The following is a 14,696-nucleotide window of genomic DNA, read 5'->3' as shown; positions in this document are numbered from 1 at the left end:
AACATGGTAACAAGCCAGTAAGTAATAAAACTATTGCGCTTCAAATATCAAACTTAGAATCGAATCTGACTCAAATTTAAGTATGTGATTTATCCATTTGCATGGCTCTTAATCCCACCATCAATTACACAGCCAGTGATTCAAATGTTTGCGCAGATGCTTAACGGTTAAATAGACAATATTTCAGGGCAACGCAGCACACAGTTCATAGGTCATGAATGGTAGACCGTCAGCTTTTTGATTAAACCATTCTGTTTGCCACACAAGTGAGCAAAGTGCTGTTACACTCAGGTCCTGCTTGCAAGGCTTCCCATAGGCATCTGGTTGGCCAATGCGAGAACAAAGATTCTGGACTTCTTGCATAGGCAAGGGTATTCTCTTGGGCCACAGAACATGGTGTGCAATACAATCCTTCTAATCTTTTCTTGGAAAGAAGACCTGCAATATTCAGGGGGCTTACTCCCTAGTAAGTTTAGAATTGCAGCCCTGATATGCGCAGGACCCTACTGTTGTGCATGAATCAGCATAAATGCAGCTGTCCTACTTTTTTGCCACTGCACCATCCATTGCTCCACAGGTGCTCAGCAGAAGAATTGGTGGCATTGATGGTGCTGCGTATATATTCCCATTATTTCTGTCCACCCCCCACCTTTTCTGGCAAAATAACACGTCTGTGAACATTTTCAGACACTGAAGGATCACCCTTTAAGACTAGAGTGCTTGAACATGAACCAGCTTTCACTTCCTTCCTAAATGCATTATTAGTTTGCATTGCACCTTGCATTGATAAGTGCATTGCGTGGAAAGTGGAAAATTCAAGGCAGATCACTACACTAGGCAGCTACACTAGGACCTGAGCACTGGAGAATTTGTATAAAAGGATTTCTAGGGCATCATCATCAAGACAGGCCATAGCCTTTCCAAAACACTTGATGATGATCCATGAAACGCTGCTGGCCAGCATGCTCTGCCTTCCCCATGCCTGAACCTTACATGTGTAAAAAGAGTTACTTTTTCCATTCCTGGGGGATCCTTCCCCTCATCTTCCAAAATGTGGGTTCAGCAACCCACCTGCTTAGACTGAGATTCACTTAGCTTTGCACTGGATGCTGTTGAATAACTGAGAGACGAAAGGTTGGGAGCTAAAAGCAAGCATAGCCTTGGGACTGCAGAAAACAGCTCATGCCTTAGTTGAAACTGAGTGGTTACAAAGACCGTAGGTGCTATGGCAACAGATTCATGCACATTTGCTAATGGTTCCTCTCCCACTCTCACCTGTACAGCTTCACATTTTCTGTATAGTAGTACCTCATTTTGCTACCGGGATCCATTCTGGAGTCGCGGTCGCTGGCCGAAAAAGACGCTGGACAAAGTGGCACGTTTGTACACGCGTGCGGAGCGGTTTGCGCTTCTGCGCATGCGCAAGCAGTGAACCCAGAAGTAACCCGTTCCGGTACTTCTGGGTTTGCTGCGGACGTTCGGCGGAATGGGTGCTCACCGAGGCAGATGCTAGACGAGGTACCACTGTATAGGAAAGCAGGATCTGATCAGTCCTGTTCAGACATTCTCAATCGAACAATTCCAATCTTAGGGGCAAAAGGCAGCTGTATGCTTGTTAGACCCATTCGCCCTTGTTGCATTACCGATGACCCACTACTGCAGCCCCCCCCCCATGCTAAATGTCTGTGGTGAATGGGCTGTTTGTGTTGGTTTCTCGTGCAGCATAGACTGATCATGCAGGGTTCTCAATAGGATGCGGTGCAAGGTCCCTGCTGCAAACGTCTGCTGTCAAGCAAGACAGAGGCCGTCAGTCCAGTTAGCGCTCCCCTGATGTACCCCCTCCCCACGCACACAGTTGGCATTGCACGAAGGAGAATTAACGGAATAGGGATACGAAGTTCACAGAGCAGTACAAACGATAGGAAGCCAATGTAAATTAGGTGTAAGTTATGCAGCTGTATCTTATCCGTAGTCCAGACTCCATTCAGGAGCAGGGCTACTGGCCTTCAAGAGGGGGAGCAAGCTTTTAAAATGGAGTTTAGACTTGGCAGTGTAACATCAGCTGGGTCCACATGGTCGTGTGACCCAATTGAGCAGAGTTTGGAATAGGAGCAAGTCTTCCCCTTGTCCCATCTCGTCTCTGCCACTCACCCCAAATGCCCCTTTTGGGGGGACTGGCTTAGCCAGGATGGAGCATTTTTCTCTCAAATATTGCTTGAAAGGCTGGCCATGAGCCTCTCGCAGATTGGGTATTGCTTATGCCAAAATTAAAAGTTCAGCATAAGTGGCTCACGGATACAGACCTCTGCACAGGGCACCTCCTTGCCCATGTGCTCTGGAAATGGCAACTCTTGTTTCTGCTTTCTGTATGATGATCCCCAGCATACAGATGGGTGAGATGTCTTGCTTCCAACCTCATCAAGACTCCACACAGTAATGTCAGTGAAAGAGGAGTGGTGGGAAATTGCACCTCGGGTGTGTGCCCTTTCTGTTGGTTAAGGACCAAAAGGAAAACAGCAGCCACATTGGCACATTCCCGGACAGTGTGCAAACTGAAACACAACCAGTCTTCAAAATTCACACTTCTCTGAATTTTGCAGTGCGGTGCCCCCATCAAGTATTGTGTACAGAAATGCATATACTAGGATGAAGCATGCATAAAAATGCTTATATTGATGAAAATAGCACATGGAAATTCATTACAGTATGGAAAATATAAAAATATACAATATACAAAAACATGTACGTTAGAAGAGATTCGCACTAAAATGGTGGTGAATTTTCATGAGGATTTTTTTTAAAAAAAATTGCAAACTGATGTGGAAATGTGGAGAACTGAATTTAAAAAACTGGAATTGATAGACTTGCCCATTCTGAAGGGCCCCCACAAGCCCCCACATGGGACTGTTGCCACAGCCTTTGCAGTGGTCCCAAATCCTAATATTATGATTGATTCATAAGCAGCAAAACAAAGGACTGTATATCAGGAATTCCTCCCCCCCCCCTCCAGATTCAGCAGGAATCGGTTGATAAACAGTTCAGCCATCTTTTTTAAAAATATATTTTTTTAAAATGTCTTTTAGGATCATTAATGTAAAACCTCTGGCAAAATCCTCTTTCCCACCCACAGATGATAATGTAACTTTTCTGTATTTTTAAAAGACACCGCCCACCCCCATGCATTTTCCAAGCCAGATTCTGTTTTCGTTGTGCAATCTGACCATTTCATGCGTATCTCTCTGGGTCTTCATAACGCACTGCAGCCAAGTTCCGCAGCCCAAACATCAGTATATGCATATATGAGCCATATATGTATATAGTATGTAAGCATTGTTGACATAATGTAACGCCACCAGAAATAGCCCGCCCACCCCCACCTCCCGCAATGTGCATGCATGCAGAAGTTGTTGTTTTTTTAAGAGAACTGGCCCCTCCGTCGTCACTTGCCAGTGCTCAAGGTCCTTGGTCTGTTTCAACAGCACTGCTCTTGAAGCTTCTACACAGCTGGGTGCAACATCCTCTCCTGCTGCCGTAGAAAACAAATGGTACGAGAAGCTCAATTACACTTGGCACATGTTTCCGTGCACACTCATGTGCTGTAGAAATGTATACAGTACACCTAAAGAACAAGTCTGTGGATAGGGGGCAGTTAGTCATGCTTGGTGGGTGGGATGTGGGACTCAGTTACAAGATGTGCCACAGCTCTTCGTCTCCCATCTCCTGACCTGTCTGGTGGATATTATTATTATTATTATTATTATTATTATTATTATTATTATTTCAACTTATACACCGCCCTATACCCGGAGGTCTCAGGGCGGTTCACAACAAGACCACAATGTTTAAAATAAAACCAAAAGCAGTAACCCAATAACTCCCCCCCCCGCAAAAGTCACATTCTAAAAGGGTGTTGGATGTCAATAAGATTGATCAAAGGCCTGGTTAAAAAGGAACATTTTTGCCTGGTGCCTAAAGGTATATAATGAAGGCGTCAGGCGGACTTCCCTGGGGAGAGCATATATACTTGAATAACAGCCAACAGGAAGTTTATACACTGCAGACTTGAGGGAGTAGTTGGTCATACCTTGGTTGCCGAACGCCTTGGTACTTGGACGTTTTGGCTCCGAAACGCCACAAACCTGGAAGGGAGAGTTCCATGCTTTGGAATCCGAACGTCCAACGCGGCTTCTGCGGCTTCCGATTGAGTGCAGCCGCAGCCAATCGGAAGCCGTGCCTTGATTTTCGAACCGTTCCGGGAGTCGAACCGAGTCCCAGAACAGATTAAATTTGACAACCAAGGTACCACTGTACCATAGTGCAGAGCCTTGCATCTGGTGAGTAGGTCCTTCTTTATCCTTTCTGAGCCCATTCAGACTTCATTTTGAGGAAGGGACGTAGTTCTGTCTCAGGTTTAGTCCCAGAGGCCATCTTTTGGCATCTGAAGCCCTAGAAAGCCACTGCCTGCCAGTGTAGACAATACTCAGCTGAATGGTCCAATGGTCTGACTCAGGATAAGGCAGCTTCTTGCATTCCTAGCTTTGAAGTGCAAATAAATGCTCCTTTGTTCAGACCACATCTTGGGAAGGCCCAGGCCATTCATGGTTTGCATATTCCTACATTCAATGGCTGTGGCCCTCAGCTTTTGCAGGATTCGCACTGCCAGCTGCGGAAGAGCAACACCTCATCCCTTCAGTGAGACATTTTGCTGGTCGACAAAGAAGAAGGCCCAGTTATAATCACCAATCCATATCCCACCAAGTTGAGTTTGTTTTAATTGTTGCAACTATAGTTCAAAGTATTGATTTTTAGGGGGGGGGATACTCCAAGTTACGCACCGTTGAAGACTTTCTTTCAAATGGCAAAGAGAGAGAGAGAGAGAGAGAATAACTGTGTATGTTATGGTGCAAAATGCTATGTTTCATAACAAAATACATCTAGAATATCACTCCAGGTAGCCTTACTTTCCATATTATGGAAAATTAGACCCTTGTGGGAGAAATTTAATATGGATACTAACAATTCTATACTTTTAATCCACAATTTAAAGACACTTGACAGTGTGATCCTAACCATGTCTACTCAGAAGTAAGTCCTGTTGAATTCATTGGGGCTTGCTCCTAGGTAAGTCAGGTTTGAATTGCAGCCTTGTTTTTATAAATAACTTCCCCTGCACAAAGGCATTTGGGGCAATATTTATAAAATTTAAATTAGAAATGCCATTCACAAAAATGATCCAGACAGTGTCAGCACCAGGCCATAATCAGTAAATCAAAACAGTCCCCGCCACTCATCTGCCAGCAACAAAGGATTCTCTTTACTTGCTAGTAGACTACAGTTAGGTGGATCTGCATTGGAAAGGCATTTCCAAGGTGTGACACCAGAATAGAGATAGATGGTTCTCTTTCTTGCTTTGCTAAGTTTACTTGCCCAAAATGGAGTCTTTAGAAATCTGGGGAAGACATACTACCCCCCACCCCAGCCGGGAGAATAATATATTGGGAATAAATCCAAAAACCTTATTAGGAGGTTATTCTTAGGAAGATATTTAAATTTGATATGTGCCCCTCCCCACCAAATGTGTTTGTGTGTGTTTGTGTGTTTCAGTACAAAGATGGAAACATTCTTAGGTGCATGATTAGCTTATGTGCTTGAGATTTTATTCCAGTTCAGTTCTGGAGTGGATATTCTGATTGTTGGAGATTCCAGCTCTTCCTTCCGATATGCCTTTCGCTTGAATATCAGCGCAGCTTAACCAGAAAATGAAATGATTTGCAACAAAACAAAACAAATCTGGCTCAAAGTATCTTAAAATTGAGCGTGCAAAATTCATGGGCCAAAAGGTTGCCAAATTTTTCCACAGCGAGTTAGGCAAAGTCCCCCAAACTGTATAAATATGTGTAGGCCAACAAAAAGGACTTTTGAAATTATTGCACTGCATGAACTTTTAACTGTTAATTTTATCCTTCTTTCTAAACAATCAGTAATCATTACTAAACATTGGTTGATATACTACTTAACAAAACATTTTTATTTAAATTGATACCTGTGTTTTTGTTAACTTGCTGTTCCGATATAGAAGTCCACCATCTTTCACCTGAGCTGTTAGTAAAAAAATAATAATCATGCATTCTTGTGGAACACATTATTCACAGGTTACATTCCTTTTCTTGTTCTTCAATAGATACCCATAATATCTGCCGAACATCTGACTAGCCACAAGTATGTTACACAGATGTAGACATATAATCATCAAACAGTAAGTTTCTCAAGTGTGCTTTTTATTGCATTTTGATAGTGCTATTCTGGATTTGCATTTTCTCCTCCCTGGAACAAGAACCAAGTTAGCAGCCCAGTTTAGATGTAATACCCACAGCAGGCCAGAGAGCACACTAAGCTAGGACTCCTCTGTGGTGTCTGCAACACAGTCCTATGCATGCCTACTAAACCCAAATGAGTTGAATGTCAACCCAGGTAAACGAGAAGTGCTGTAGTTTTTTGGGTGAGCATCTGCTTTATATCCAGAAACTCCCAAGAGTCAATCTCCAAGCAGAGCCGGTGTAGTCAGTGCCAAACTGCATGGACTTGATGTAAGGCGGCTAGCTTCCCATTTTCCTAAACGTGCATAGGATTCCATCCCTGGTTTACCAAGGGCAGGTAATTTTTGTACTTGGAGGAAAAAATCTCACCTTCCTCTGATGCCCACACCCATGCAGTCTGAAGGGGAAAGTCCATTCACACTTTTTATCCTGTCATCTACTATACACGGGACACGGGTGGCGCTGTGGGTTAAACCACAGAGCCTAGGACTTGCAGATCAGAAGGTCGGCGGTTTGAATCCCGCGACGGGGTGAGCTCCCATTGCTCGGTCCCTGCTCCTGCCAACCTAGCAGTTCAAAAGCACGTCAAAGTGCAAGTAGATAAATAGGTACCGCTCCAGCGGGAAGGTAAACGGCGTTTCCGTGCGCTGCTCTGGTTCGCCAGAAGCGACTTGGTCATGCTGGCCACATGACCTGGGAGCTGTACGCCGACTCCCTCGGCCAGTAAAGCGAGATGAGCGCCGCAACCCCAGAGTCGTTTGCGACTGGACCTAATGGTCAGGAGTCCCTTTACCTTTTACTATATACACAGGCTAGTTGTAAGTGGCATTTGAAAGTATCATTTTTTAAAAAAATGAATACAAATCCAAAATCCCATAAATAATACTCTGGATAATGTACTATACCCTACTGTCTAACTACTAGATACGGAGACTTCAAAAGATTTAAGCTTTTGCGTGTATGTCCTAAAGGAACGTTGCATAAATTCCAGGTGGCGTGCAGGTGTCATTTTTAATGATTACATAAGGATGGTTAATGACTACATAAGGAAATGGCTGATATCAAGGAGCCTTTGATTTTTCTTTCACTGCCACAGATTCCTCCCGCCCCAAAGTCTCTGTAGGTATAAGCATCCAATCGGCAAGGTGGATCATGCAGCACATGAATGACTCTCAAGCTGTCATTCAATGCGGTTTAAACCTGCATGGTCCATAATAGCCGCAAGTCAAGTTGCCTCTGTCATCACACCAAAAAAATCATGTCCTTTCAGTAGGTGCAGGCCTTAGTCTCCTTTTGTATGAGACTCAGAACTGGGAATCATCAAGCTGATAGTCTCTCCCCTGCACAAATTACCAAATGATATTGAATTTGTGTGTGTCTTTTGTGACACCGGCTGTCAGGAGAGATCAGGCAAAGACCACAAACTCATCCACTTGCATAAATTAATCTTGAACTGCAGCTCCAGCTACTGAATGTCAGGTCTTTATAAGTTAACCTTCTGCTCTGTGAGAAAAGGTTTCACTTGACTACACCTGTCTGCTTGGAAGAGAGTTTTTCTTTCTTTCTGCACTTAATTTAAATTTGTGATTGGAGTGTTCAGTACTGGTTCTGCCTGACATCATGTCTTCATCCAACAAGACTATTTTTAAGTTGCCAGTAATAGCTCCTCTGCCATCTCCTCTCCCTGTTTCAAGGGCAATGCCTGCTGTGGAAATGGAAGTCGCTTCAGAACTTTTCCCTCTTCCTGCTTCAAGTTTTGCCTTGACATCAAATGCATTCACATGACAGCACTGTGAGGCCACTTTAACTGGCATGGATAATCTTGGGAGCTGAAGCTTTTTCGTGGTAGTGACCTCACAGAGCTACAGTTCCCACAACCTTAAAAAACTACACTTCTCAGCAGTCTCCATGACAATTAAAGTGCCATTCAAAGAAAGTTGACCTTTCAAATGCAGATTACTTCACTGTTAAGGCAGGCACCTAAAAATAAAATAAAAGGCAAGAATTGTCACTCTTGGTAATGGCAGGAATCGTTCTGTACACTGTACCTTCCACAGCCACTTGGGTGTATTCTGAGGTCTGCAACTGCTATCCTTGCTCCTCTGGCCCAGAACTGTCATCCGGGGTCGATTTTGCAGCTCCAATGACACAGCATGGCTCCTGACAGCCCTGCTTCTGTGTGTCACGTTCCTCCAGGGGTTTGTCTCCTGCAAGGGCGGCCTTCCTTCTCCCTAGGGGCCGCCCCGCTTGTGTCGCTGTTCCCAGACAGTCCACTCTGCTCTATAGAGAAACCCCTCATCTTGCCCAGTAGTTCGAAGTCTGGATAGATAGACCTCAAGTTGCTGCGCCTTCTCTTCCAGCCAGTCAACCACCTTGTACTTGCTGCAGGTATATTTTCTCATGTTCTCAGGCAGGAAGACCAACATGGTGCTGGTGTTGCAGATCGCCGCAGCAGCTCCCTCGCCGTCCATGTCTCTCGGTCCTTCGTACACCGTGAGACAGCACTCCAAGCCCCAAAGCACCCTTGCAAACTTTCCCTATTTGCACTCTCCCTCTCACAGCTCAGAAGGATATTACCAGCTGGGTGGAGGCTGCCATTGTTGCTCCTCAGTCTGGCTACGGTTCAAACACCTAAGAACATAAGAAGAGCCCTACCGGATTGGCCAAAGGCTCATCTAGTCCAGCATCTTGTTCTCACAGTGGCCAACCAGATGCCCAGAGGACCTGATAGCAGCAGGTCTCTCCCCACCTGCGATTCTAGGCAACTGGTACAAAAGACGCATGCTGCCTCTTACAGAGAAGGGAGAGAGCAAAGGCGTTGTAGCTCATAGCCATTGATAGCTTTATCCTCCGTGAATTTTCTTCCTCTTTTTAAAGCCATCCAGGATAAGTATGGGTGGAAAGGGGGAAATGTGACATAAAAAAATGGCAAATAATAATTAGTACTAGTTATATCCTGGTTGGGACGTGGGTGACGCTGTGGGTTAAACCACAGAGCCTAGGGCTTGCCCATCAGAATGTCGGCGGTTCGAATCCCCACAATGGGGTGATCTCCCATTGCTCGGTCCCTGCTCCTGCCAACCTAGCACTTCGAAAACACATCAAAGTGCAAGTAGATAAATAGGTACTGCTCTGGTGGGAAAGTAAATGGCGTTTCCGTGCGCTGCTCTGGTTCTCCAGAAGCGGCTTAGTCATGCTGGCCACATGACCTGGAAGCTGTACGCCGGCTCCCTCGGCCAATAAAGTGAGATGAGCGCCGCAACCCCAGAGTCGGCCACGACTGGACCTAATGGTCAGGGGTCCCTTTACCTTTACCTATATCCTGGTTTGTGCTCAGGTGTTTAGCAAGTGCTGATGAGGATCAAAGCTAAATAAATTTATAAGGGGAAAATTTTGCACATCACTTCCACTTTTAACTCAGCACAGGTTTTGCAATCAATGTTGATTTAAATGCTTCATTAAATAATTAGTAGTGTATGTCGTATTTCAGTGCATTTGGATTAGAAGTGTTCAGGGGCTGTCATTGTCATATTTGAATAGCATCAAGGGTGGTGGTCGTGGTATTTCTTTCTTGCATGGAAGAAAAGTAGAGAGGGGAAATAGCTGCAGTTGTCGAATAAACGAAAGCAACCCCTTTCCCACACTCTTCATTATTTTCCGCAGATCATATAAAAGAAAAGAGGACAGTGTGATTGAATGAAGAAACGGAACAGGTCATTAGCCATAATGTATATACCGTCAGATAACAGCACCCAAATTTCCTCAGCAGTAAGACATCCACATATTGCATGTTAACAAGATGAAATGACAACTCGGAAATCCACTGCACACTGTTGCCTATATACTTTGTACATTGAATAGATATTTGTGCTGGGGTGATCATATTGTCTAAAGACTACAGCATTGTCTATCTTTTCTAGCACACAGGTAAAGCAGCGCATACGCAGCAGAGGTATGCGCTGGCAGACTCCTTCCTACATAATCATGTATGTCATCTTGAAAAGACAGACTGTGATGTAGCCATAGATCTATTATGTATTGGTACGTCTGTAGACCAAGATATAATTTTTTAAGTAAGTTTATTTCTTTCAAGGTTTACAAAAAAAAATAAAATAACGAAAGGTGCACCTTGTATTTAAAATTGCCATTATAGGAGAGAGCGTGCATGCACAGTATAATTTTTATTTTTCCTTTCGTTTTTTGCTTTTAAGAGTTAATATTTTTAAATGTAATAGATTGTAAGAAGTGGTAAAAAGAGGTATCTGACAGAGATGAATGTGCCAAGTATAAACCACAACTGTGTATATTTTTAAAGCACATCAATGGCTTTAAGTACCATGTTGTTAATGATGCTCATGAAGTGCCATAGACTGTAATCAAAGTAGAGTATTATTTCTGCAGTGTTACTTTTAAGAGCCACGTTTTTAATTTTGCTTGTTTTCCTAGTTGCTAATCAGTCAAAGGGCACCCCTTCTGTTTTAAACCAAAGCTGTCTCAGAAATGGCCAGTTTTACCTTAGTTAACAGTAGGCAGCACATTTTAAAAATAAGCAAAAACCAGTCTTAAACCCAGGTTATTCCTACACATACTGGATATATAAACCTATATAAATTATTATAATCCATAATAATAGTTATGCAAACTATACCATATAACACACAATATACATTTTTTTTAAAAAAAAATCTTTTAAAAAAAGGGAAAAGCCATTTCTGAGACACTGTTTGCAAAACATTTGAGGAATTTTATTTCGCTTCGAATTTCTAACCTCTGTCAGAAGTCCAAGAGACTCTAAAAGTGTTGGAGGAGATGGGTTTTTGCTTTCTTCTCAAATGCATCACTTCAAAGTCACGCACTTCAAAAATAAAAATAGTGACTCTAATCATGAGAGAAGCACTGACATCAGATGCACGATTTTTTAAAAAAGAAACCAAAACAATGAGATAAATGGAGATGTTAATTAGAAATAGGTATCGGGTGGGTTAAATATTGGGATGAATTTTATATGTGATTTCTTCTGTTCAGATTTAACTGCTTATAGCCTTAGAAAGCCTTTACAAAAATGAAACAAAAAACATAGATGTGCATTCAAGTTTTCAAGAATGGATTCATCCAAAGGAAATCTTTTTTGTGGTTTGGATGTTGCAGCTAGTAAAGGATATATTTTGCTCTGTTCAGCAAAGCTAAAGGGTTGCTGAGGTGGGGGCCAGGTCACTGGTAGTCTATGGAATGGAAGAGGAGAGAGTTCAGTTCTAGAACTTTCCGTACTTCCAAGTTTACTTGCAGGTTTTTATGCTTGAGAGATGCTTTCTAGAAAAAAAAAAAGAATGATGTGTTGATTTTACTGATTGTACTGTACATCTATTAAAGCCTTAGATTATTACATTACGGGTTAAAACCCATACCAATGTAATTTCAATCGTGTTAAGAAAGTATAGGTGACTTCACATGTTATTGTAGTTTACTTACATTAGAGAATACTACTTATTTTTTTTCCTTGTTAAAATAGTAGTTTTTATTTCTTACATTTATTAGATCATTTTCATTTTCTATTACCAGACAAATGCCATTTCAGTTTATAGAATTTTGTTTTATTAGATTTTAACTAATGAATTTTTCAAAATACGGAAAAAATTTAAAAAGTTTTTTTTCTTCTTCATAGCATATGCAGTTTTGAATTTACATGTAGTGTCATGAATATTCGTATTATTGTTAACTAAATGATTTATATTTTACTGATTTAATATTACAATGTAAGAATATCAGTCATTGTTAGTTCTTGTCTAGTTTTCATTAAAAGAACAAAGATCTTTTATATGGATATCTTATATAATCATTGCTAAGTAAGAAGTTAAGTTGTTGCTATTGCAACGATCCTGGCAGACAACTGAGTAATATTTTGATGATTTATTTTGTTTGTAATTAATTATAAAAGAAAAAATCTAGTTCCTAGATATCAGAATAAAAATTTATTTTCTACTGTATCCATTTCAAATGTTAAAATATTGTTTAAATATTTTTTTGAAATCCCTGAATATCAGGCCTTGTTATAAATAAGCTGCATAATCAATAGATCAAGGGACTTTTTGTTGATAATCCAAATACTCAAAAGTTTACGTATAACAAGAATTATAATATGTATGAGTGCGTGTGCAAACTCTTGAGGGTTGATTATGCTGCAATTTAGCATGTGGGAAAGTATAGAGAGGAAGGTTGACCTTTTGCACTTCTGTATATAGTCAAAAAAAAAAGAGAGAAACCTGTATAATAGTAAGATCTTATTTTGAATAAAAATGTCTATAAATACAAGGAGTTTTGTTAAGGCTAATTAAAAAATAAAAAAAAGACAGGCTGAACAAAATTGCTTGCAAAAAAAGTGGCACAGAGTTAGCACTCCAAACCCCATGGGGAAAAAAGTTGCTTTGCTTTATGTGAACAGCTTCTAGTTTGCCAGGATTCTTTCTGCTGGAAAGATTGGCCCTCGTTCCCAGTTCTCGTGACTAAGGGCCCTTCTGCACTGTACAATGAAAGCCCTATTGAACCACAGTCGTACCTTGGAATCCGTTCCAGAAGTCCGCTCGACTTCCAAAACATCCGGAAACCAAAGCGCACCTTCTGATTGGCTGCAGGAAGCTCCTGCAGCCAATCGGAAGCCCCGTCGGAACGTTCGGGTTCCAAAGAACGTTTGTAAACCGGAACTATCACTTCCGGGTTTGTGGCGTTTGGGAGCCAAAACGTCCGAGTACCAAGGCGTTCGGGATCCAAGGTATGACTGTGCTCTAGACAGCCATGGCTTCCGCTGAAAATTCCTGGGAGTTGTAGTCTGTTAAGGCTGCTGAGAGATGCTAGAAGACCACTTCTTCCCTTGCAGAACTTCAATTCCCAGAGTTCCTTGAGGATTGGTTTAAAAAGCCATTGGGAATATGTGAGGGGGGCAGGGGTCTTCGAACTACTCCTAGCACCCGTACGAGACTACAGTTCCCAAGATCCTTTGGGGCAAGCCACAGTGGTTTAAAGTGACATCGTGCTTTGAACGTATAGAGCAGTTGGGGCCTTAAAAAAAAAAAAAAGCTGCACTGGTCCAAATCTGCCTGAAGATCATTACTAAATAAATAAAAAATATTTTTTTAGAAAACAAAATTTCAAACAAACAGGTACTTCAAACCATTAAAGGGAAATCATGGATCAGATATGTCGTACATTACTCAAGACAACTACTGCATGTTTAAAGTATCGAAGAGAGAGAGAGAAAGAGAAAAAGAAAATATATATAGATATAGATATATATAAAAGATATATATTCTATTCAAAACAGTTTCTGACAAATTTCAGTAGTTTTATTATTCACACACCAACACACAGAAATACACACACACACACACACAAACAGAAACCAATATTGACTTTCACATGCTCACAAAAATGTTTAAAAAAGAAAAACTCGTCAACAGGCAAACCAAAACAAAACATCATAGCTGTAGTCGTTATGTAATTATTTTTATTGCTGTAGTGATCCTGTTCTTTTAGCAGGTGGAAAGGAAAAGAAAAGAAAAAAAACCTTATCAAAATTAACCATTTCTAACCTAAAGCACTTGAGAAACCGTGTAATATATACGAAGCCAAAGTGAAGGGGCCGGGGTGGGGGGTTTGGGGAGAAAAACGATTGGATTGGATTCTCTCTGGTAATAATTCACACCGATGAATTAGGACACGTTGCACTTCCTCGCAACCCCTACAACTTTCATCTGCTGAAAGGACAGGTGTGCTTGGTTTTTTACTATTATGTAATCACAGACTTAAATTTGCTTGGTAGTTGCTCCAAATTATGTACTCTGTCCTGGGCCGCAATTTGTTTTTATGCTTATTTTATTATTACTGCTATAGTTGACCTAGCTGTATGGAGAAAAAAAAAATAAATAAAGTTAAATTGCCCTAATAAAACTTCTCTTTTGTAGTATCTTCTTTTCTGTTTTTAAGCTGGAGGGTGATGTGGCGTCATCTGTCGGTGCCTGTGGTGATCACACAGGGTCCCCGGACATTTGACGGTCTATTGACCCTGTGCCACCACTGTGATTGCTTTCTTCGCTGCCACCAACCCGTTTCTCACGGGGACAGACAGAGTCCCGACAGTTGTTAACATTAACAAATAATCAAGTTTATTTTTATAGGCATGAACAAGCTTATGGTTTCGGTTAATTTTTCTTGTCAGTTTCTTAATCTTAGTTACTTTACTGACCTATCCGTTCCTAACAACTTCAAACTGATTATTCCAACTATCTGTCTGACTCCACCTAACAGTTCCACTCACTCTCTCACAACACAACTCGACCAAACCACAGACTATTCTCCCTCTTCCTTCTCCAACTCCCAACTCTCAAC

The 14,696-nt window shown here is 41.7% G+C and overlaps 1 protein-coding gene across 50 annotated transcripts in view; it reads left to right on the top strand.

Annotated features, from left to right (window-relative positions):
- The window catches only part of MBNL1 (muscleblind like splicing regulator 1), a 184,221-nt gene extending 169,963 nt beyond the window's left edge, over positions 1 to 14,258 (top strand). For all 50 annotated transcript variants that reach the window (XM_083613396.1, XM_083613404.1, XM_083613387.1 and 47 more), the window contains 2 exons: positions 6,182 to 6,256; positions 9,981 to 14,258. In XM_083613396.1, the coding sequence (XP_083469522.1) occupies positions 6,182 to 6,238 (57 nt within the window). In that variant the 3' untranslated portion in view covers positions 6,239 to 6,256; positions 9,981 to 14,258. The remainder of the gene's footprint in view (positions 1 to 6,181; positions 6,257 to 9,980) is intronic.
- Positions 14,259 to 14,696: the final 438 nt, after the last annotated feature.

The sequence above is a fragment of the Podarcis filfolensis genome, assembly GCF_964270895.1.
Source record: "Podarcis filfolensis genome assembly, chromosome: 5".
Classification (NCBI taxonomy): Eukaryota; Metazoa; Chordata; class Lepidosauria; order Squamata; family Lacertidae; genus Podarcis; species Podarcis filfolensis.
The sequence above is the reverse complement of the archived record's forward strand: the minus strand, read 5'-3'. Positions and strand labels throughout refer to the sequence as shown.